This window comes from Pyricularia grisea, chromosome I (assembly GCF_004355905.1).
Source record: "Pyricularia grisea strain NI907 chromosome I, whole genome shotgun sequence".
NCBI lineage: Eukaryota > Fungi > Ascomycota > Sordariomycetes > Magnaporthales > Pyriculariaceae > Pyricularia > Pyricularia grisea.
Genome location: NC_044973.1, coordinates 3,022,451 through 3,045,504, shown reverse-complemented (window position 1 = coordinate 3,045,504; position 23,054 = coordinate 3,022,451). Strand labels below are relative to the sequence as shown.

Genomic DNA, 23,054 nt, shown 5'->3' with positions numbered 1-23,054 from the left:
TCAACTCCCCACCAATTGAAAGAGAAGTACTCGCACTCAAACAGATGGACCAATTTGCGTGAGAATCGGGAGGCTGGGCTGAGGGACGGAACGTGCACTTGAATCTCCACCTTGTCAAGACAGACCCCGTAGCATCATAGTTCACGACTAGGAGAGATGAACAACACAAACAAGTTGTTTCTGCATTTGCTGGTAGACGGAACCCCAGGCCTACAAGGGGGCGGGGTGGCGCGCCTCATCAACAAACAAACCTCATAGGGGAGGGAGGGAGGGGTTCGTGATGTTGTGATTACGCCTGGCTGCCCTATCACCTACCGATACTACATATAGTTGGTTTACTTGATGCAGGTTCATCTTCTTAGTCTATTCTAGTCTAGTCTAGGCCTAGTAGTCATCCCTGAGATAATGAAAGTAGGACCCTCGTATAGTCTTTACGGAGTTTCTGTGCTGGGGAGGGTCAGAAGATGCACTTTTCGCAGGCTCGTCGCGTTTCTGCTATTTTCTGGGCAAGTTTTGCTGGGTCAGTATGTAGCATAGCATGTCTGATGCGAGGGGTAGGTCGTTGTTTGTTTTGTTTTGGTGGGTGAGGCTTGGGGGAACAACATGCGACGCCTTTCGAATTCGAAGCTGGGTCTCGACGCGTCCGACTGGCCAGGAGCCACGCCGAGCGGGAAGTGTCAGGGGTTAGTGGCCAGGGTTAACTGCAGCATGATTGGGCCAGAGACTCTTCAAGGGCCCGTCCGTTGGCCCAGTTGCGCGCTTCAACCGGCGTTTGTTTTGTGTTTTCGCGTGCCGCCCGCATTTTCCAGTAGTACATGGTCGCGAATTGGATGGTGGTGGCTGAATGTTTACCTCCATATGTTATCGCGCATTCCAAAATGATTGGGCCCACTGGTCCCAAGAGTCCAAAAAAGCAAACGCTACATACACTCACGTCTGGTATTAGTGTACGACACTATTCGCAGAGTGCCGGCGGCAACGGTGCACCGCCCTGAGGCGTTTCGGGAGGTTTCCCGTCCCTTCATCCACATCTCAGGAAAAGCAAGCAGGTTTTTTTCCTGTGTCTTATCCAGACGCGCAATGCCGCAAAATGCATCACGAGTCATCAAAAAAGTGACTTTCAATTAGCTTTGCAATTGAAGAGTTTCCACAGCTGAGGCGCAGGACAGCAACCAAAAGTCAAATTTATCTGATGGAATCAACCCTGATTGGAGGCGAGCCGTTTTTGGCACGATCAATCAGGTACTCCTCCAAGTGGCAGGTGCAACCTTCCGTCAAAGTACTCCAGTTACGGTAATTTCCTTGCAAGCTCAACGGTATTGAAGCTGTTCGGGAATCTGTCCAGATTTTTTCTTCTTATTTTTTTTTTTTTCACCTTCCAATCTCTGCCTCTGTCCTACCTAGTGCACCTGGAGTTGATACATTTGGCCTCAGAATTTCTAGTCGTAAGTAGACCAAATTGGCAACGCATCTTCCCCATCAAGTTCATGTCATATTCTGGGTGCATGTTACTATCACCTATCTGCTCTACCTCTCTCAGTCAGCTTAACCTCACCTGTTAGCAGCATCTGGACAAGCAACCATGCTCTGATGCAGACGATAGAGCTGCATCTTTAGGATTAATCCGGGTACTTTGTACGATACCCAGCTCTCAAATCATTTTATAGCGCTCAAGTGCGGCCACCGGATATTCCCATGAACTGGACGGAAGGCAATCTAGCTCGGCACTCCCGAGGTGGCCGTGGCAAGGAGCTGCTCCAACGACAGAAGCAACATTTTGCCAAGGTGAGGTCCGGATACTTTAACAAGCACAACGACCCGCCAAGATCCCTCCGGGATGAGATGAGATTGCCTGCAGACCACGTTGGCCGGCACAGGCAAAGACATGAGCCACCTGTCTTGAATGAGGTCGACCGAGGTCAAAAACGCGCAAGGGCCTCACAAACGCAATGCCGGGACCCTCCCGGGATCACTACAGAAGCTGAACATTTTCATAATATCTCCTCATTTGCACTATCACCAGTGCATGTTCAGGGATCTGCAGCTAAACGGCTGAGGCTGTTGAATAAGCGGGATTGGACCGGTGTGGAAGTGCAGAAGCCGTCTCAATTGCAATTTAGTCAACGCGAGCAAAATGTCTGTTCACCCCCTCAATCCAGAAAAGAGTATCGCCGCCAGCGGCCCCAGGTGCCAATACGCCATATCTTGGGCGAACGATACGATGCACTGGTGAAGGGCAAACGACTTTCTTGTGGGACTCAACCAAAGCCGGATTCTATACGCATCAGGGTCGGCAGCCAAGATATGCGCATTGGTGGCAGCTCTGTGACAGTCCGCCCAATATCTGAAAAACGTGACTCAACAGCCTCTCCTCGCCATAGCAGCAGGCATCAGACCAACAGTGGCTACTTTAGGTCTTCTTCTCGTACGTTGCCAGCTCCCCAATGCCGGTTTTCCTGCTCATGCAATGTATCACAGCGCGCGAGTCCCGCTCCGGTCGTCTCCGTCCTGCAAGATCTAGCAGCGAACGCTCGATATCGATCAACCCCGACGGTGGCAGGGCGCATCTCTGCCGTGGGGTGAAGCTAGGGACGCACTCTTCATCGCCGTCTTCTGGGATTCTGCAGCCTGTTCCATGCCGAATGCACAATATCATTTTGGATCCACTTCTTAGAAGTTGGTCTCCCAACTCAGACGCTGACGACAGTCTCACAGCCCAGATTGGCCGGGCTCGCCCAGTTGTTCTTCCTGAGCTGCAGGAGGAAAACAATAGATGGGTGCAATTAATGTGCCAATCTGATAGCGGACTGTCTACTGATGCGTTGCGACCGCCCAAACTTGCAGGGCTGAATGTGAGTCCAGGTGTAAGTGCAGACGGTTTCAGGGTAGCTGCGCTTGGAGAACCTTGCTCAGAAACACGAGTTTGTGAAGGTGAATATCATGATCTGGTGACGTCTCGAGCTTCTCAGCTTTGCAATTTGCAGGCTGAGGAGTCAAACACTCCACACTTGTCAGCCGAAGCGACGACTGCACTCTCAGCTGGGCCCTCGAAATCAGAATCTAGACGCTCGCCAGAGGATCAGGCAACTGGGGACCCGGAAATTACTGAACCGTTCAATGCCGTTCGCCATAGCCCGGGGCCGAAGCATGGATCAACCCCCGCATCTTCTGAGAAAGAATTGCGAGAAACAGTACCGCCTCTGGCTTCGGAGCCTTCTGCTGACCGACAGAGATCTATTGTGAACGATCGCAAGGGTGAATACGATGCTTGGATCAAGTCCTTCTTGTCTTCAGAAGGTAGTGATAACAGCTTCAATCAAAAAGCTCTCAACGATGCCCGACTTGATGCAGTACAAGCCATCCAATGCACCAGGTCGAAGAAAGTCCCGTCTGCAGAAGATATGCATGAGGGAGTGATCTGCACGAACCCGCTGGTAGGAGTTGTATCCTCCGTCAGAACTGCGGCGAGCCATATAGCAACAGATGGCTCAGTATACTCATCGATGGAGCCTGATTCATTGTCTCTTAACAGCACTGAGGAAAGGAGGGAATTTCGGCCATCCGTCAACATACAAGCAAACAGATGGGTCTCCGCAGATAACCCAGAGAGTGATTCTGAAACCCATGAGTGGAAGCAAGACAGACCATCGTTCTACAACACGTCGAATTGTTTGGCGAATGAAAGCCCTTCGGTACAAGGTACGGTCAGTCACAAGGAGCTTGACGTGATGTCTGACGCCAGCATGAAAGGTAATGCTCCGGCCTCAACCACGCACACTATACAAGAGTCATTGATTCGTGGACCTGCCTTGGCCTGCAACATTGGCTCTGTTGTTGCCGAGCCAGCGCAGTCAACTTCTTCCCAGGGTCATAGTTCCGGGTTCAAGTTCGCAACTCCCAAACTGTTTGTCGGTAAACGGGCAACTCAGCTGGTCTCTATGACACCTAAGCCTGCTACTGTTGCTACTGGGCGCGGTCGGAAGGGGAGATCGCGAGGTGACAAACTTCGGAGGGAGAGCCCCGGGAGAACCAGCATTCGTCACCTTCCGAACTATGACGGTGATCCTATTGAAGAATTCAGTGATGAGGTAGATCTCATTGTCTGTCCGAAATCGCCGCCATTGTTTGGGGCGTTGCAGACCGAGTGATAACTTGGCGGTGCTGGGCAGTCCTGTCCTTGTTATTTAGCGATGTACGCCAAATAAGCCGTCGACATTTGCTTGAAGAGCTGTGGCTGAAATTCAGGTGCAAAGTTTGAATTTTTTACTTCAATCTAACCAAGGCAAACATCCTGTGTCTGATAATACTCTTTTCATCAGATACATCATCTATCAACAGCCAATCATAGCTTAGCTACCCACTGATCTGAAGTACTGGTATCACGGTGGACTGGTTCTGATGATGGTCCGTCCTAGTGTGGGAATAGACATTCTAGCTTCACATACAACCAGTCAGAACGCCACGATAGAGAAAGGTTGACCATACTTGGACTGTTATTTGACAACCAAGGCAATGTCTACTTATGTCAAAGGGTTTCGTATTTGTTACCTCATACTCAGGGCAAGCCATATCTTAAGTGGGCACCACGGACCCTGAAGTAGTGGGAATGGACGGGGAATATGACACGTTAAACGGAACTGTCAAACGAGGGCGGCATTCGCCATTGTGGGTGTCACGACCCCCACAAACAGGCATCAGGCCCTGATGAATCTGTATAGATCCGGCGCAACCCGATGGCGCACTTTGATATGGAGAGATGATGCTTATCTTGAAGACAATCTGCTACTGAAGAGGCCCGGTCTGGGCACAAAGTCAGCCCAGCCTAATCTTTGCTTGCGTTGACAAGTTGTTCGTCGTTGTTGAAGGGAATGAACGTATTGCCGAGGAAAACGACTTGTGCCAGTAACGTCATATAGAACCCCAAAATGGACACAAGCTGTCGGCACCAACCAATCAGAGGGACCTTGCCCCACGAGATTTAGGCCGATCCCTGCGTCTGAGCGTCATAACCTTCAAAGTCGTTTTTTTTCTCTCTCTTACTATTATTCTATTCCCGCATTCTTTTGAGGCATGCCTACGGTACAACTTACCATGAAAAAGGAACATCTCAACAAATCGCCAACAGCCGCGCAAAAGCCGGGAGTGATGCATTTCGAGTTGCAATTTCGCGCCACGGACCATAATAGTCCCAAAAGATAAGGAAAAGTAGCTTCGGCAATGTTCAAATCAGTCCATTGTTATCGGATGCCATGGCCGCTCGTGACAGAGCGCCAAGCCGGAACTCTTTGGTGCAAGGCGTCAAGGCGACTGGCAAAGTTTCTAATGAAGTGAGAGCCCATCCGTCCGGGGTGACAGGGTGACATCAGATTGTTTGTCGACGCCTTCCTTATTCTGACCCGACCCTTGGGCGCGAAACGGCTTCAATGGCAACAAGTCTCGCTGTATGGCAGAGTGAAAATCAGCGGGGAAAAGGGACAGAAAAGAAGTCTTTCAACATCTTGGAATCCCCGCCCGAAAATTCATACTGTTCTACCCATTGAATGAATATCCACAGTTTGTTAATGATAATCTTTTTTGGCCACTCGGGTTGGAGCATTTCAATATCGCAGCCAAACTCAGCCACAAAATCGGACATTGCATGGCAACACACTGTTGCTTGGAGGCTCAGCCTGAATGTGGGTTTGCATAGTGCAGGTTTGAACTTTTCTGGTTCTGCATGTCTTCTTCCAGTCTTAGTTCTTGGCGTGGGGATTCATGACAGGGTCTTGAAAAGGGTCGTGTGAGTGACAATATACGCCGCACATATAAAAAGCCCTGGGTTCCCTTTCCCTTATTGTTGTGTTTTTTATTCCTCTTTATGTATTAAGAATCTGCAAATTGCTTTCAGTTTTATTATACAAAGTACTTGACTCGCTATTATTTTGTTCCAAATACCCTTACCTGCTACATCATCATCTCAAATATACATCTGGACAAAAACCAACCATCACCAAAGCTTTTACCTGACGCCAGACGTTAAACGGAACCTCCCTCTTCTCACCCCACATTACAACTTTATTGTCTCTCAGATATACAGAGCATTATTGCAAAAATGGCGACACAATCGGTATCATATGTCCAAAATGTATGTTGACACATCGATATCATCATTGTCCCCCCCAGGAGATATCAGCTCCAGGGTACAGCTGCTAACATGTTTTGGAACAGTTGGCAAAATACATGTCACTGGACCAGAAGGGCTCCATCATGGCAGAGTACGTCTGGATTGATAGTGAAGGTGGCGTCCGCTCAAAATCAAGGGTGAGTCAAATTCTCATTCCTCGTTATTAAGGACCCAGTTCCTCCTACACTACATCCATACACCCTGCCCATATCCATTTCGAGAACAATTCCACAAGATGTGGGGTGAGAGGCGATAACTATTCCGCGTCTTGCCCTTGTCCTTGGGAAAAGTCGTATGTCTCAAGTCTACAAGAGACGGGCTGATCTGGAGATGGAGCAAAATACGAATATCTCTTGTATTATGCCTTTCCTGGACTCTTAGAGCATATCGGACTTTCATACTCTCAGATCCGAATATCGCCGCTGAAAAGCCGAGTTGAATACCCTGGCATTCCCATTACATAAAGTTCTCCACTCAACGCCGTCATCCCCTGGTCTTGCACGCCGAGATGGCAACCCACATCAAGTTTGTCTTAACGGTCAACCGGGCGATGGGAGCACGTTGTTCCCCCTTGGTCTCATCGCCCAGACCCTGACACACTCGAGAAAATTTTAGGACGTCATGCATGAACAATCTAGACCGAGGCAAGGTCCTTGGTATCTTGTTTGTCTCTTCACCGTGAACCATTGGCCAAGAGTCATGATAACTCTTGGCTTAAAGACCCTGAATTATGCCGTCACTTGCCTCTTTGGGAGAACAGCATCGGACTTGAATCCCCGGCTGACATGTTACTGCCCACTTTTCCCTCCACCAGACCCTCAAGGAACAAAAATACGAACCCAAGGACCTGCCGACGTGGAACTTTGACGGGTCCTCGACGGGTCAGGCGATGGGCGACAACTCGGACGTGTTCCTCAAGCCCGTCGCCGTGTACCCGGATCCGTTCCGCGGCGAGCCCAACATCATCGTCCTGGCCGAGTGCTGGGACTCGGACGGCACGCCAAACAAGTTCAACCACCGCCATGACGCCGCCAAGCTGATGGAGGCTCACGCCGAGCACGAGCCCTGGTTCGGACTCGAGCAGGAATACACCCTCCTCAGCCTAGAAGATAGGCCGTTTGGCTGGCCCAAGAACGGCTTCCCCGCGCCACAGGGACCGTATTACTGCGGTGTCGGTGCCGGCAAGGTTGTGCAGAGGGATATCGTAGAGGCCCATTACAAGGCGTGCTTATATGCAGGCATCAAGATTTCCGGGACCAATGCCGAGGTCATGCCGGCACAATGGGAGTTCCAGGTCGGCCCATGTGTTGGAATTGAGAGTAAGTCTTGCTTTATTTTTTTTTTTTAAGTCTTGTTGCTTTGGATATTTCATCCTCTCTTTTCTTTTTGCCCCCATATCTGCTTGACGATTGGAACACTAACACATTTTTTTCCCCCTTTTCTTCCTCACAGTGGGTGACCACCTCTCAGTAGCTCGCTTCCTCCTGCACCGCGTGGCAGAAGAGTTCGGAGCCAAGGTCTCGTTCGACCCCAAGCCCATCCCGGGCGACTGGAACGGCGCGGGCCTGCACAGCAACTTCTCGACCAAGGAGATGCGCGTCGAAGGCGGCATGAAGCACATCGAGGCCGCCATCAAGAAGCTCGAGGGCAGGCACAAGGAGCACATTGCCGTCTACGGCGAGGGCAACGAGAAGCGTCTCACGGGCTCTCACGAGACGGGCAGCATCGAGGAGTTCTCGTACGGCATCGCAAACCGCGGCGCCAGCGTCCGCATCCCCAGGGAGTGTGCTGCAAAGGGCTACGGTTACTTTGAGGACCGCAGGCCCGCGAGTAATGCGGATCCTTATCAGGTGAGCCTTTTTTTTCTCTTCTTCCTTGCGAGAACTGATGGTTCTGCGGGCTATCCGGACTGCTTGCTGTTGAAAAGCATATGACTGACGTTCTTTTAACCTTTGCAGATTACCGGCATTATTATGGAGACCTGCTTTGGTGCAGTGAACTAGATGATAGCGTTGTTTGGTTTCTTGTTTTACATGTTTTTGAGCAAGGAGGTTGGCCTATGGCATTTCTGAAATAAAGCAATCGTTAGATGCACTATTACCCCCAAAGAAACATTACAGAACGCATCTTCCATTTCAGTCGATTTGCCCTGAGTGGATCATGAAAAGTACCCCTTTTTCTACAAAGAGCTGGGAAGACCAGCAGCTATGATGATTGATGTCAAACATATACACACTGTAATATTTTATGCCTGTTGAATATAATCAAGACAGGATGGTATTTGGGTGTTTTGGATGACAAGCTTTCGATCGATGATTGTGACTATGTACCTAAATACTTTTGTCAGCCGCTCAACGCTCAAGTGTGCTGCAAATGGCAACATATTGCTACGCAGTGAAGGTAATTACTTTGTCATAGATAATTTAACATGCGAATGTAAACCTGGCCAATAGGTTTGATTCAATGAACAATATGTTAAAAACTGTTTTTTTTAAGATTATTCAACTATATGCTCTATATACCACCTCAGATAACTACTAACTCCAAAATATGCATCACGCCAAATCCATGTACCCAAGCACCTATCTACTCCTAAGTGGTAATGAAGACGAATATGACGGCTGCCACGCCTTCTCCTGCAGACCTGGCTGTAGTGAGCCCGACTGCCTCTGTAGATCTCGCTCCACGTCCTTCTGCCCCGGAATCACCCGGTGACACCATCCACACCAGCTTCTCACGGTGCCCGAGACCTCACGGCCCAGAACCTGCCCACGTGCCAGCTCATCTTCCCACTCGGGAACACCCGCACCGACCTTTACCATGCGCACGAGGACGGTTTTCACGCGGCCACCAATACCCTCAACCTCGTGGCGTGCGTATCCCGGACTCTTGCTGCCGCCACTACGAGGCGATTCCGGCGTCCGGGGTGTACTGCTCCCAGAAGCCCAGGTGAGATGGCTGTTGTGATGCAGAATAGGACTACTACCAGTTGGTGGGGACTGCTGTTGCTGCTGCTGCAGGAAATAGTTGTCCGCCGCGGCGTCTGCGGCGTCACAGTCTGTTTCGTGCTCGCAACCCTTGGCGCCATGGCACTCGCCCTCACGGCCGCACGGCACCCCGCGATCGCCATCGCCAATCCCCGTGCCAAGCCCGCCCAACCGTTCGCCATATTGACCACGCCACTTCCATATACTGTGCGGGGACGTTGCGTCAGCCTCTTCGTGAGGGGCAGGTGATTATGAGATGTACCAACGAAAGACGGGATATAAACTTACGCCTTATAATCCTGATCGCAATTGCGAATACTCCTGCCGCAAGGCTGGCAAAGCCACACTCCCTCAGAAGCACAATGACAGATCTTGTTCTGCATGATCTCCGAAGTGAGGGGTGTGGTGGGCTGTAGCGGTGGCTTGACAAGCTCGGTGATGGGCGCCTTCGTGCAAGCCGTGCAGAGACGGCGATGCCTGTCACGGAGGACAACAGATGACGGCGGTTTGATGGCACAATTCTGGCCAACGAATACAAAACGCCAAAGTTAGTCTATTTTGGCCAGCCCATTCAAGAGAGCCAGACTATAGCCACATGTATAACACGCAGACCGATGTTGTTGAGCTTACCCGGCATACTACAGTGCTGCATCGCCGGCACTCGGAGACGAGATCTCGTGCACAGCTACCCGCTTTCCCAGCATAGCTAGTACGGCTAGTGTCTTCCATGTAGTACCAGTTGCCGGCACGCGCGCGGTATCGCAGTGTCTCCTCGGGATCGACGGGGACTTCCTCATTGCTGCAACGTAGAGCCGACATCATAAGGATTTTGCGGTACTGCAACAGGTCTGCGTGGACCTGGCGGCAAGTTCGTGATAGGTTATCGAGCGAGTTGAGATCGAGGAACCGAGAGATCGTCACGATAATACTGGGCGCGGACAAGTTCAGTTAATCTTGGACAAGCATGAAATAAAAGTTGGCTCCATTTGATCAGGGGAAGTGTCATTTGGGAATACATGCCAGAGGGTAGGCTGGTGGGCAGTACTGGCATTTGAAATGATACACCAGGACTTGGTGGGTAGGCAGATAGTGCAGGCAGATACCTAGGTAGGCAAGCACCCGTCCTAAGAGCCGGTGCAAGTTTGCAACAGGAGTCCATGAAAGATACGGTACGGTACGATAATGGAACAGAACGGGACTTGCACTTGCATCATCCAAAAATGACTCTGAAAGACGACAAACAATAGGGGAAAGGAAAAGGGAGGTATTCCGCATACGGATAGCACCCCAATGCCCTCGTGGTCGCGTTCTGGTTGGGATTTGTGTCGAGTTCCGACGTCGGCTCCGCATCCATGTCGTCCACGCCTCTAATTGAGTCGCCGACCGGTGTTGCGCCGACAACGGCGGCAGGATGGTTTGATGACGAGGGCGGCCGGCAGCCTTGGTCGGGATCGGACCTCCAGACAGGGTGTCCGCCGTGAAAATCCTGGGGCGGCTCCGACTCTTCGTCTCCGAGGTCTACAAAAAGCGCCATCCTTTGTTTGTTTGTGCTCTTTTTTTTTTGTTGATTTGTCGCTGGTTTGGGTGAATGAGCCAGTACAAGCAGGGATGATGTCAATTGGGGAAGGCTGAAGAAGGGCAAATTGGCTTAGATAAATGAGGCGAGGGGGAGGGGGCAAGCTGGATCAACCAAGTCAGTAAGAAATTGAAGGAAATAGGTAAGTAGGTACGTTGTCAGCCGGGGCGAAGCAGCTGAGGTATCAGGTAGCTATAAAGTGATTGAAGAATGACGACGGGTTTGGTCAAGCTAAACATGGCAGCTATGCGCTTTCACAAGGCCGGGGGAACCTTGGTCCCCGAAAGAATGGGGAAGTCCACGATGCAGGGAGTACAGTAAGGATTGCTGAACAGTACCTACCCAAGGTAGCTAGACTTACTCTGTAGTAGGTAGCTACAGACAGTGTCAGCCCCCACCTGCCTTTGAATTCGATAGTGGGGGGCATGGACTGGTTAGCTTCATCCACTGCCTCACTCAGCTCGGCTCCGCCTGCAGCAGAAACTCTCCTTTGACGTCTTCAGCAGGTACAGCCAGCGGCTCAAGCTTCTGACATGACCCGGGCTGCTCGCAATCAGCTACCTCCATGGACACCTTTACACGGGAAAAGGAGCAATCAAATCATCAGTCAAGTGAACCGTCCCGCTACAATCAGTTATAAATCATTGTTGAGCATGCATCTCTGACCACCATACATCTATCTGAACAGATGGTGTATACCGCCATCTGCCGTCGGTGTCCATTCCCACATCGCCGACATGCAGCTAATCTGGATGGAGCTCACGGGTCACATGCCGCAATGCATGCGCACAAGTCCGCTGGCATTTTTGTTTTTATTTTTATTTTTTTCTTTAGTTTTTTTGTCTACCCTCGACAAATCGAGGCCAACACAGTGGCCATGATGTATTTCGTATGGTGCACTCCGTATGGTCCAATTCCTAGCAAGTGCTTTCTTTCATGGGTGGCGGAGTGTGTTGTGTGGTCAGTCTCTCTGGCTTCGCGCGAGGCTAGATCGAGTACAAGCAAGTGATGTACTCCGATACCGGTGCGCCCTTTGGGTCAATGTCACGACCCAAGCGGACCTTTTTTTCTTTTTTTCTTTCTTTTTAAACCTAATTATATCCAGCGGTTGGTCCCCTATTTTCAGACTTCTCCCATCTACAGTATGAATTGGGAGATTTGGAAATTTTATGTGCTCGCTCAACCAGTCTGCGCTTGCAGTCCGACCAGCGCGTGCTATGGCAAAGATTCCCCACGTCTCGATAGTCCGTGAAGACTTTCCTGATTTCAGTATTTTTTTCTTTATTGTTACCAGAGCAACGGAATTAGTATCATTATTTCACTAGCTTGAATTTTATCAGTGAACATGAATTGACACTGGTAGTATACACGACCTAGCAGCTAAGGGAGGGATACACTGGCCCCGAATATTCGATCTCTTAGCCCCGAGAGACTTGTGCTGCTCAGCTACCAAAACCTGCCACATCCACAAATGTACGGATTTGATGCTCAAAATGCTGAAAAAAAGATATATCAGCATATAAACCACTGTTTCACAGGGTAACATGGTAAACTTCAAGGTGGCAAAAGGCGGCGTTAGGGTGCTCATAATATGCAACCTGAATCTTATGACTGATGTGCCCCTGACATGACACTTGAAAAAATGAATATAAACGTAACAGGACGCCCACTTCCTTCAGTCACATACCAACCCCTCTGCAGACATGGCACTCGAGTGAGCTGGATCTACAGCTCTGCTGAGTTCTTTGTCGTAGTTGCAAGAATACAGGATAGATCTACTTGGAATCATATTCACCTCCCTCGATTCCTGATCATATTTACTTACAAGAACCACAGGAATCACTCACAGCGAGATGATGGCTTAGCAATCCACGTCTAACATGTCCTGGCCACTGCAAGCACGAACTGGAGCGGCCGTATGGCCTCGGAAGAATCCGAGCTCAGTTACATCCGGCTCGACTGATTCACCCCGTCCGCTTAGGCTCTGTCAGTCACCTTTGACTAGTAGCAGTCCAACACCGGGATCCCCGATGAGCGGACTGGATACTACGAGGACATCGCTATTCAGTATCGATCCATCAACACCAAAAGAGGGATCCCTACCCTCGACACCCAATGCAGGATCGCCATCGTCAACACCACCGAAGGCCCCTAGGAAGTTCAACCGGCCTTTCAGTCAACATGTATACGAAGAACCAGTCCGGAACTTACGTTACTCGAAGCCCGAGTTTGTTGCCTCGGGCATAGCTTCCTACAACAATGAAGCTGAGGTATCCCAGGCCATGCTCTCTCTAGGGCAACAGATCCGATCCAAGTCAGAAAATCCTAGTCGGAGAAAACGTCGCCCGCAGCAGGAAGATCAGCCATTCGCGGCCTGGAAGCACAAAGATCCCATGTACGCCCACCCATATCTGGGGACCTCGAGCTCAAGCCTGCAGACGTCGCCCGTCGACCGTGGACAGCGCGCACGCTCTAGTTCCGTGCCTTCTCGGTTTTGCCATAAGGAGCCTTTTCGGAGGGCACGTGGCCTGCCTTGCGATGTTGATGAGGCGAGAAGTGCCTTGATGGCTATGTGGCTCCATCAGGAGCAGCTCCAAAGTCGCTACGCCGTTGGAGAGGGAAAGGGCGAGGGTGTTGTGCTCAAGCTTGGTAGGGACAGTTTCACTTGCTGCCCTGCAACTTTGAAGGATGAGCATGACGGCATTTTCGATGCTGTCCAGAAGATGAATGTTCGAGTTAGTGAGCCATAAGGAAGTTGCTTGTCCCTTTGATATTCAGGTCTTGCAGGATTTTTTTAAATCTAACTCAACCTTTTGTAGTGTGCAATTACTGTCAATACAATCGTCACACGAGCACTTGTCGAGATTCTCAAGCATCAAGAGCTACATTCGATGCCTCTCGAGGGTGGATTACAGGTGCAGGCTATGAAGTCCATCAAAGATCTGCCAGGATGCCAACTAAATCAATTCGCAGCCTTTATAGAGGACAGGCAGATTCTTGTTGTGTGGGACGACGACCCAAAGACCATCTTCGACCGCGCAAAGATGCTTGAAAAGAAGGCCATGGCCCTTGTCTGGCCGTCCGACAAGCGCCATTCGGTCGACATTATGATCGCAGGCCAGGACGGCCAAGGCAACAGGACAAAGAATGCTGGTGATGACCACACGATAGCTAGCAGCCAGCAAGATGTAGAAGATACCTTGCCGTCCCACCAGCGGCCAATCAATCTTACTAGCAGCTGCATCGTGGCAATGTCGCTAACGCTTTGCATCAGCGCCCTGGGCTTGGGATGGAGATTGCTTGCAAGGGACAGCACTGTTGATGGAGACTGGAAAAGGCTTGTTTTCCTGCTTACTGCTCCCGTCAATCTGTTCATCAGTTTGGTAAGTTGTTATTTTCATTTGCTATGGCTAGGTTTTGTGCCGAGGGGAGAGAGCGATCTCGGCATCCGAAGCCCCTGGCTGCGATTTATACCCACTGACCAAAAATCATCCTAGTTCTTCTTCTACTCGTTGGTATCCAACTTCTTTCTAATGCTAGGGTCAAGCAAGTCCGTCAAGAGCAACTCAAAGTACTACTCAGGGCAACGACTACGGAGTAGCGCAGTAGCGTGGAAGGGTAGGCTTTTACCGCACGTTACGATCCAGATGCCCGTCTATCGCGAAGGCCTGATGGCCGTTATCAAGCCAACAGTACTTTCTTTAAAGACAGCAATCTCGATATACGAGATGCAGGGCGGCACAGCCAATATATTCATCAACGACGATGGCATGCAGCTTCTCTCTGAGAGCAAGGCACAAGAGCGACGAGACTTTTACGACGAGCACAACATCGGCTGGGTGGCAAGGCCAAAACACAACCCACCAAGCTCATCTCGACCGTCAGGCAACATTTTCGAAAAACTCCAAAGGCCACTAAGCGAAAGTGACGAACATATAGTCGATGCGATAGGTGACGGTGTCAAGCCTGGAAGCCCACACTTCATCCGGCGTGGCAAGTTCAAAAAAGCGTCCAACATGAACCATTCGCTGCACATCTCCAACTGCGTCGATCAGAAGCTCGCCCGTGTGGCCAGACCCCAGGAAAGCTGGAGCTGGGCCTTGGAGAATGCCGCATACAACTCGTCTCTTGCTGAGACGCTGGCGGAGGATCCACACGGCACATGGGCCTCTGGCAACATCCAAATGGGAGATTATATCCTCATTGTAGATTCGGACACAAGGGTCCCTGCAGATTTCCTCCTGGACGGTGTTACCGAGATGGACCAGTCTCCCGACGTTGCCATACTGCAGTACACCTCAGGGGTGTTGCAGCTGACAGACTCGTACTTTGAAAATGGGTAAGTCGCTGATGGGAAAGCCCCTTTCAGATAACACTACAACGTGAGTTGACCCCTGACCGAAAATCCACTAGTACAGGATCGCCTGGTTTGCAAACCTGATATACTCAGCAATAACCTTTGCCGTCGCTTCAGGCGATTGCTGCCCATTCGTCGGCCATAACGCCTTGATTCGCTGGTCAGCCATCCAAGACTCGGCAGCATACCACGACGAAGCGGACGGTCGCGAGAAATACTGGTCAGAATCTAATGTCTCGGAAGACTTTGACATGGCGATGCGGCTACAAATGGCTGGCTGGACGCTACGCTACGTCGCATACACCGGCACCGCCGCCGCGGCGGCCGAGTACGACCCGGCGGCCAAGTCTTTCGCCGAGGGGCTCAGCCTCACCGTCTACGATGAGCTCGCGCGCTGGGAAAAGTACGCTTACGGCTGCAGCGAGTTGCTCTTCAACCCACTGTGGCAGTGGCCGACCAGAGGGCCCTTCACCAGGCGGTTTGTCAGCTTTTTCCTGTCTCCCAACATCCGGTTGCCGGTTAAGATCACCGTCATCAGCTACATGGGTACGTACTTTGCCGTCGCCGTCGCGTGGATAATTGCCCTGTTCAACTTTTTCTTCATGGGCTTCTTTTCGGGCCTGTACCGGTCGTTTTATCTCGACGCTTTCGCCATCTACATCTCGCTGCTGTTTGTGTTTCCATTCATGGGCAACGTCGCCCTCGCGGCGCATCGGTATCGGTTGGGACAGAAGAGCATAGTAGGGGCTTGTAAGTGTACTTTTCAATCAAAGTGGTTGCCTCATTTCTCCCTCATCTTGCCGAGCCTTGTGGTCAAAGAAAAAGAAGAGTAGAACCCTCTCGAAACGTAATGCTGATAGCTAATGACACCAAACGAAAAAAAACCAGTATTGGAGAACTTCAAATGGGTTCCAATGTTCACAATCTATCTCGGAGGAATTCCAATCCACATGTCTCAGGCCATCGCCGCCCACCTCCTCGACATCGACATGACCTGGGGCTCGACCGCCAAGGAGGTAGAGGAGGTCGGCTTCGTCGACGAGATGGCCCGCGTACTGCGCCGCTTCAGGTGGACCTTCCTCATGGTCCTCGCCGGCGTCGCCCTCATCCTCGTCTGCCGCTTCCTCCTGCCCCGGGAGTGGCAGATCACCGAGTTCTTTGCCATCTTCCCCCTGGCCATGGTTCTGTTTTGCCACGCTGCGCTGCCGGTTGTGTTGAATCCTGCTTTGATGACTTTTTCTTGGTGATTTCATCTTTTAGTTTTATGTCGAGGTTGACTAGGTGCTTTTTTTATGTTTGCTATGTTTCTGTTTTTACCCTCTTTTCTACTTCTTTTTTTGTTGCTATTTCGAAGCAGTGAAATGGAAGAGGTTCAATTCGGTTATAAGTACCTAGGCATGTTGCGTACAGATATTTTCCATGTATATAGTTGACTGACCCAGGGAAATCTCTCTCTTATCATTGCTTCAAAAGGGTATGTATCAATTGATTTTCCTGATTTGACCTCATATACCTGAGCAAACCCCGACAACCTCAATACTTTACTTTTACCTAAGCAGATGGATGGATTCATGTCATGTAGGCCACAACTCCCCGCTCAACATCCGGGCGTCGTCCAGCTACAGCCCCGGGCATCCGTTACTCGGGAAATTAGCAGACACAGACTGCAGCTCCAAGACGCTCCCACCAAGCCTTGTTTATAACTGTCGTCCCCGGGCAAATTACTAACGGCTTCAAACTTGAAAATTGCTACTACATCAAGCCGGCTCCGCCCAGTTGACTTGATCCATGACCTGACCTGCCGACGGCGAGTTGTATCCTATCCTCAAGCGCAAACGCAACGGCTGCGATTTGGTAGAGAAAAAAATAACGTTAGTTTTTCGTCGAAATTGTTAGGATATGCATGTAACTCGGCTTACCCCTTTGCAGCCCATGACCCTCATCATCTGAGTGGCTTCAACACCGGGCGCAATCTCCGTCGTTGAGATGTTGAGTAACTGTAGCTTTTGCGACTTGGGAACGGCAGCCTGAAGACCGACATCCGAGAGAGGTGCACCTCCTGTGTTACGGAACCTGGCAATTGCCTGAATAGCCCCTTCTGCGTTACGCTGCGTTTGTATAGTTACATTTAGGCCGTTTGAATTGTAGCAGGGGTGTCCAGCAGGCGCAGCAGGAGGAGCTGCCTGTTGCTGCGGCTGGGGCGGCGGCGTCCCTGTCGAACCAAACAGGTCCATGCTGGCGGATGAAGCGGCGGCGGCGGTCGGGGCCGGTGCGGGCGACCCTGATGCGGGTGCCGAGCCAAAGAGGTCCATGATGGAGTCCATGTTTGACTTTGGAGGGCCGGAAGACGTTGCTGAGGCCGGGGGCGGAGACGTGGTACCCCCAAGAATATCAGCAAGAAGGTCGGCGTTGTTTTGACCGCTAGCTGTTGGTGATGTGACCGGGGCGCTGTTGTCTCCCATGAGGTCAAACAGGAGATCTTCCTCCTTTGGCTTGGCAGCCATTTTTGGTTTCCGAGCCCCGGCTTTGGTTGGCTTCTTGGTGGCCTCGCCAAGGACCCTAGACGACTCTTTGATCTGCGGCGGCGGCATCTTCTCCAGCACGCCATTGCGTATGGATTCATACGCAAGTAGGTTGTCATATTCGACCGCGCGCTGTTGTACTTCAACATCCAGACTGGTCTGGTGGGCCTGGAGCAGCTTTCGTATCCTATCGTTTTGTGACATGTCTGTCAATCTGGTGGTAAGCTTGACGAGCGCCGTCACTATATACTCAGTGGATACCTGGGTAGCATAGTTGCTGTCGAGGATTGTAGAGAACAGGTCGATGATCTCATGGTCCTTGACCTCGGTCACAAGCTCCTCTTCCTCATATTGACCACCCCTTAACAAGGCGTCGCCGTACTCGCCGATGCACCAGGCAGCAGCCTGAGTCAAGCTCTCCTGGGTAATATCTTTTTTGAGGCTGCCGTATAGCTTCTGCACAGCATAAGTTTGGAGCTCTGGGGTCGTAGCAATCAGTCTCACAAATGAGGACAGGATCTGTTCTTTCACGTAGTTGCCGGCAAGCGTCAAAACTCTCAGCATAGTATCGACGTGCCACCTCTTGTTGGGGGCGAACTTGTCGGCAGCGATACCAATTTGGCTCGTCATGGTAGGTTTAAACTCATTATCAGCCACCTCAAGGAAGGCCAGCAGCTCCCTGATCAAGACACGGACGTTGCTTTCGTTTATTAATGTGAAGCTCAGCTCGAGAGCACGCCTCCTGATGCTGATATCGGGATCCCGCAAACACTCGAGAATGGTGTTACGGTGTCTTTGAACCGCGTTGGGCTCTATGGCGACCACCTTGACAAGGGTGTTCAAGGCTACGTATCGGATGTTGTTGTCTCTGTTGGTGAGGAACTTGCCCAAGATGTTGACGCCGAGAACCCTCAGTCCGGAATCAGCCTCAATGTCGAGGATGGTCCGCACCGCTTCGTACAGAATCGAGTTACCGACATTCTTTGAAGAATCGGTATTTGTTGCGACTTGCGCCAAAATATCGTTGATTTGCTCGCTGACCTCAGCATCACCTCTGGCCAGAACCCTCAGCAGCCGTAGGATCTTGACCTGAAGGAAAGGATCCGTGATACCAGTGACATCGTGTTCCGGAGCATAGCCTGACGAGGCCAATCCCTTCAATGTCCTCACCAGGACTGGCACGAACTGTCTGAACTTTTCAATGATGTCTTCGGCCCCGGTTTCCTCCTCCGCCTCCTCGTCTGCCTCGCAGAGGCTGGTGACAAGAGTCAGGCCGCACAGCAACACACCATGATTGCGGTCGGACAATAGCTGAGTGGCCTTTTCGATAAAGTGCTCCTGCAGATCGGGGACCTTGCGACATATGCGCATGGCGCAAAGGGCAGCTTTCCTTCGAATATAGGGGTTCGCAGTCGCAATGAGGTTCTCAATCTCGGGGAACAAGTCTCGTGACATCTCGACGGATGCGATGTTGCCGAGTGTACATAGCGCTAGGCCAACTATGTACTGATTAGAATGGACGAGGTCACTGTCGATGCGCGGCGCAGTGGCATTTGTCAGTTCATGAAATATTGGTGGGGGATGAGGACAAGGGATAACGGCAGAGCCCACACCTACTTTTTGAGGGAGTTTGTGACCAGCGTGAGAACTTCTTGGTTCTCATCCAGTAGCAAGCTTGTGGCGAGATGTCCTAGGCGTTTGTCGGCGAATCGAGGAGAGGCCAACAGCTTTAGACATTCTATCTGACCGAAATGTGTCCTCTCGCCCAGGGTGAACAGATATAGGAGTTTGGAGACATTGTTCCGTCTGAAAATGATGTTTTCAAGCTGTTAGCCAAGTTGTTGACCTGTGTGGCAGCGTATATAGAATTAACAAAAAAAAAAAAAAAAAAAAAAAAAAAAAAAAAAAAGGAGGCACGCACCTCACGCTGTGGTCGTGGCTTTCTTCGCGAAAGCTGGCCCTGATCGCGGCGCTCTCCTTTTGGATGACTGCTCGCTCGTCTGCAATCGTCTTGGCGGCGCGCACATTGCGGATAAACTGCTTGACTGATCGGTTGATAATTGTGAGTACATTATGTCCATGCTTTCTTCTGTATGTTTGGAGCCGACCAGGTATCCAAGGGTAGATAGATGTCAAGCCAAGATCAGGCGAGTAGGCAGCTTGCAGCACGTAAAAAAAGGACACTTACGGGACGCCATTGCTGTCTGGCGATGCCCGCGGAGGGGGCCTTAGGGGTTGGTGGCCAGGCTTGAAGCTTCGCAAAGTATGACTTTTGGTGTGACGGATTTGGTCTTCGTTTGTTGGAGCAAAGGCGAAGGATAGTGTTGTGTTGTCAATTTGGTGGTACAATCATAAAGCGCCTATTTTCCAGGAGCTCCTCCCCGTCTCATGAATTGCTTGTACTGTACGTCCTCAGTACTGCCCGCCTCCCGTCTAGCTGGCGGTCTCGGGCTTGATCTTTAGTGGGGCCGGAAGTGATGGTGGGGAGTGACATGGAGTAATCCTCGCTTCAATCAAATCAATTTGCAGGGTGCCCAATTCAATTGCTGTGCTGACTCAAAAGCCTCATTTCTCAGGCTTCTAATTTGATTTGACTAAAGGTAAGGTAGGTAGCAATAACAATTCAATTTCCTAGAGATTCATTAATCATGAGTTCCATTTATTAGACTTGAAACAAATCACAATGTTGAGAGCTAAATCTAGATAATCATATGAAATGTCTGGATACGGTATGTACGAAAGGACGCAAAAACATACATTAGGTATGCAGCTTGTACTCATCATGCATGCACCACCAAAAACAAACACGCGTCCTCCACTCACTACCTACATTATGTCCATCCCGCAGCCTCATGGCCTTTTCAACGGGTGAGCCTCTGTGTTTAATACCCACTCGTCAAGGTTAACGACATCAAAGTCGGAGAAGACAAGATAAAAGTACTTGAGCGTCTCAGCGAGCCAAAAGCTTTCCATACTGTCCACCTTGTGCGGATCCCTCCTGGTGACATCGTCCAGGCTCGCCGCCGCGATTTTGGTCCGCGTGTGCTTCTCAATAGAGCTGAACATATTCCAAGCCTTGTCCATCCATTTTGCGTCCCCTGTGATCCGGTACATGATGAATACGGACTCGATGGCCTCGGGTCTCAGGATATACTGAAAAAAGGCATAACTGTCAGCGTTTGTTTTTTGTACATTATAGGCTGATACCAACCAACAAAAAAAAAAAAAAAAAAAAAAAAAAAAAAAAAAAAAAAAAAAAGCATCAACGTTGGTTTGCTTACCTTCCTGTCGCTGATGTCTGTGAACCCGGGCGAAAGACGCTTTTTGTTAATGGTATGCTCGATGAGTGTATCCCTTCCCGAATCATCTTTCCCTATGCTCAGTGTACTCCCGACAGCATCTTGCCATTTGGTCTCGCTCCAAGTGCAGTCCTCGCCCCGGGGCTTTGTGACAGATCCACAGTCCACAAAAGAAAATATCTCGGGCATGATCCCCGACGCCGTCGAGTTGTATGCCCAGACGCATGCGTCCGTCAGCTGCAGGGCAACGTCGAGATCATCTGGCTTGCTGAAGATCTTGGCCCCGATGCCGACCATGCCGCCGGCAAAACACGTCAGGTGTTGCGCCCTCGGTGTGTACTGAGCGGCCTCATCGGCGCCTCCCTTGCCTCCCTTGATGTAAATATCTCCGGAGCTGATAAGTGACTCATTATCCCGGTTGAGAACCCTCTTCAATAGGTATTTCTTGGCAACTCCGAGAAAGTCCTCGTACATCTTCCTCGGTTGCTCCAAAACGCCACCGAGAATCATGTACTGCTTGGGAAGGTACTCATATGTCGAATCTGACATGCCACCTAGAGTAAACATTCGATCGACATCAAACCTCAGCTGTTTGGCGTTGACCAAGACGGGCCACATCCCCGGCAGCTTTGTCTTTTGCTGCGACTTCTCCAACTCGTCGGCAACCCTCTGCGCAGCATCGTAGTATCTATTGTCCCCCGTCAGCTGCGAAAGCTTGGTGAGCTCCAGGCCGAGAGAGCCGAGCTCGGCGATCAGCATCCGGCGCGGCGCCTCCTGACGCTCGCCCGAGACGTAAGCCGCCAAGTTCCACCGCGAGATGGGCATGCGGTTCGGCGTGTCGAACGCGCACATGATCAAGTCGCCCACCTCGACGGCCTTTGTGAGCAGCCCAGGGTACTTGTGGCCGCTAAGTTCGTACGCCGCCAGGAACCCGCCCAGGTACCGGATCGTCGTTTCAAAGATGTTGATGGTCCGGCCCTCGGCCCTGCCAAAATCGATCTTGCCCACCGCGTTGACGGCGGACTCAAAGTCGCTCTTTAGGCCCATGATCCACAGGATATCCAATGAATCGACGAGCGTCGCCGCCCACCCGCCAAAAGGGTCGACCGCGGCACCGCTGATGGGCGAAACCTCGTCGTGGAGCCATGCGTGCTCTTTGTAACCGCCCCAACTGTGCTGGAAACTCTCCTTGACGGCTGCCAGGCGCTGCAGCCGCACCGCCTTGGCCTCGGCATTTTCGTCCGGTTGGGTCTTTTGAATGTGTGGAATGGTTGGGGCTGGTGTTGGAATTGGCGGAAGTGACCGGAGTGATGCCACAGGATGCCTCTCCGGACGTCTTTGCCACCTCACCGACTCCGTCTGCTTGGTGTCATTTGGAAGTTGAGGTGAATCCGACGGGCTTCGCAGAAAATACCAACATGCTACGAACCAGACGACTGTCACCAGGGTCAAAGGTCGCCAACGCCGTAAAGACAACATGGCCAAGGTGCAGCGGGTTTCAGGTAGAGTCTGATATTTCTAGCCCCAAAGGACCGCCGAATGTCCCGGAATTATAGTACAAGCCAGGACAATGGTTTGTGCAAATGGGGCGACAAAGATACCGTAGCTTTTAAATGGAAGCAAATATGCAGGCGAATCTGATTTTTTTCGTCTTCTTTGAGTTAAACAGTGGGATAGCGAATCGAAATTATGTTGCTTCTTTCACCCTTTCTTCTGGTCAGAAACTCCCCTCGATCTCCATGAGTGACGTACAGTTTTAAGCCGCGCAAAACGAGTTTATCTAGATTCAATGCCACCGTCGTTTGCGCTGCTTAGTCGCACATCCCAAGTCGGTATTGCTCGTTGGAGTGGCTGCTAGCTAGCTTGGCATTTACCTACATACATCTATGATAGGTTGCATGGCTTAGGCCACTGTCAAAGTAACTGTTTACGCGCTCTTGATTCAAATCCTTTTATGCGAGTGCTAGGATTTGGTCTGGTGCTGGTAAGCTCGGATACTCCAACCCTTGGGACATGCATCCTTGAGGTGGAGGGTAGGTAGCCAACGACTGCACATACCCAAGTATGGGGAAGCGAGACCCCTTTTCTTCAAAGTGGGGTTAAGAGACCGAAATTTGTTACTTTCTTTGTAGTGGGGGTAGGGACCAGCC

At 50.9% G+C, this 23,054-nt stretch overlaps 6 protein-coding genes across 6 annotated transcripts; 3 read left to right on the top strand and 3 right to left on the bottom strand.

Moving 5' to 3' along the window:
- Positions 1–603: 603 nt before the first annotated feature.
- Positions 604–4,148, top strand: PgNI_05968 (uncharacterized protein; the record flags this gene model as incomplete). The annotated part of the gene is made up of 5 exons (XM_031125997.1): positions 604–770; positions 966–1,049; positions 1,668–2,425; positions 2,479–2,852; positions 2,985–4,148. 5 exons carry the CDS (start codon positions 604–606, stop codon positions 4,146–4,148), a joined length of 2,547 nt encoding a protein of 848 aa, XP_030982097.1.
- Positions 4,149–5,865: 1,717 nt separating this feature from the next.
- PgNI_05967 (uncharacterized protein) lies at positions 5,866–8,286 on the top strand. Its single transcript, XM_031125996.1, has 5 exons — positions 5,866–6,124; positions 6,208–6,300; positions 6,978–7,482; positions 7,616–8,013; positions 8,122–8,286. The coding sequence occupies exons 1-5, from the start codon at positions 6,092–6,094 to the stop codon at positions 8,164–8,166; spliced, it is 1,074 nt and encodes a 357-aa protein (XP_030982092.1). The 5' UTR covers positions 5,866–6,091; the 3' UTR covers positions 8,167–8,286.
- Positions 8,287–8,674: 388 nt separating this feature from the next.
- PgNI_05966 (uncharacterized protein) lies at positions 8,675–11,005 on the bottom strand. Its single transcript, XM_031125995.1, has 4 exons — positions 10,428–11,005; positions 9,781–10,078; positions 9,439–9,671; positions 8,675–9,355 (listed from the first exon to the last, which is right to left on the bottom strand). Exons 1-4 carry the CDS (start codon positions 10,682–10,684, stop codon positions 8,746–8,748), a joined length of 1,398 nt encoding a protein of 465 aa, XP_030982093.1. The 5' UTR covers positions 10,685–11,005; the 3' UTR covers positions 8,675–8,745.
- A 1,601-nt stretch (positions 11,006–12,606) lies between these two features.
- PgNI_05965 (uncharacterized protein) lies at positions 12,607–16,330 on the top strand (the record flags this gene model as incomplete). Its single annotated transcript, XM_031125994.1, has 5 exons — positions 12,607–13,461; positions 13,546–14,109; positions 14,224–15,065; positions 15,145–15,833; positions 15,972–16,330. The coding sequence occupies 5 exons, from the start codon at positions 12,607–12,609 to the stop codon at positions 16,328–16,330; spliced, it is 3,309 nt and encodes a 1,102-aa protein (XP_030982094.1).
- Positions 16,159–20,002, bottom strand: PgNI_05964 (uncharacterized protein). The gene is made up of 5 exons (XM_031125993.1): positions 19,794–20,002; positions 19,527–19,650; positions 19,223–19,411; positions 17,003–19,133; positions 16,159–16,927 (listed from the first exon to the last, which is right to left on the bottom strand). Exons 1-5 carry the CDS (start codon positions 19,801–19,803, stop codon positions 16,841–16,843), a joined length of 2,541 nt encoding a protein of 846 aa, XP_030982095.1. The 5' UTR covers positions 19,804–20,002; the 3' UTR covers positions 16,159–16,840.
- Positions 20,003–20,378: 376 nt separating this feature from the next.
- PgNI_05963 (uncharacterized protein) lies at positions 20,379–22,528 on the bottom strand. The gene is made up of 2 exons (XM_031125992.1): positions 20,887–22,528; positions 20,379–20,758 (listed from the first exon to the last, which is right to left on the bottom strand). The coding sequence occupies exons 1-2, from the start codon at positions 22,381–22,383 to the stop codon at positions 20,456–20,458; spliced, it is 1,800 nt and encodes a 599-aa protein (XP_030982088.1). The 5' UTR covers positions 22,384–22,528; the 3' UTR covers positions 20,379–20,455.
- Positions 22,529–23,054: the final 526 nt, after the last annotated feature.

Excerpts from the sequence above, each read along its gene's own strand:
- PgNI_05967 (XM_031125996.1), top strand. The coding sequence starts at position 6,092 with ATGGCGACACAATCGGTATCATATGTCCAAAAT. Across the intron at positions 6,301-6,977 it reads GCGTCCGCTCAAAATCAAGG|ACCCTCAAGGAACAAAAATA; the intron begins GTGAGTCAAATT and ends TCCCTCCACCAG. Across the intron at positions 8,014-8,121 it reads GTAATGCGGATCCTTATCAG|ATTACCGGCATTATTATGGA; the intron begins GTGAGCCTTTTT and ends TAACCTTTGCAG.
- PgNI_05966 (XM_031125995.1), bottom strand. The coding sequence starts at position 10,684 with ATGGCGCTTTTTGTAGACCTCGGAGACGAAGAGTCGGAGCCGCCCCAG. Across the intron at positions 10,079-10,427 it reads AGGGCATTGGGGTGCTATCC|TATTATCGTGACGATCTCTC; the intron begins GTATGCGGAATA and ends GTCCGCGCCCAG. Across the intron at positions 9,672-9,780 it reads GCAGCACTGTAGTATGCCGG|AATTGTGCCATCAAACCGCC; the intron begins GTAAGCTCAACA and ends TTCGTTGGCCAG.
- PgNI_05964 (XM_031125993.1), bottom strand. Across the intron at positions 19,412-19,526 it reads AGCCACGACCACAGCGTGAG|ACGGAACAATGTCTCCAAAC; the intron begins GTGCGTGCCTCC and ends CATCATTTTCAG. Across the intron at positions 19,134-19,222 it reads GTCACAAACTCCCTCAAAAA|TGACCTCGTCCATTCTAATC; the intron begins GTAGGTGTGGGC and ends GCGCATCGACAG.
- PgNI_05963 (XM_031125992.1), bottom strand. The coding sequence starts at position 22,383 with ATGTTGTCTTTACGGCGTTGGCGACCTTTGACCCTGGTGACAGTCGTC. Across the intron at positions 20,759-20,886 it reads CAGACATCAGCGACAGGAAG|TATATCCTGAGACCCGAGGC; the intron begins GTAAGCAAACCA and ends GCCTTTTTTCAG.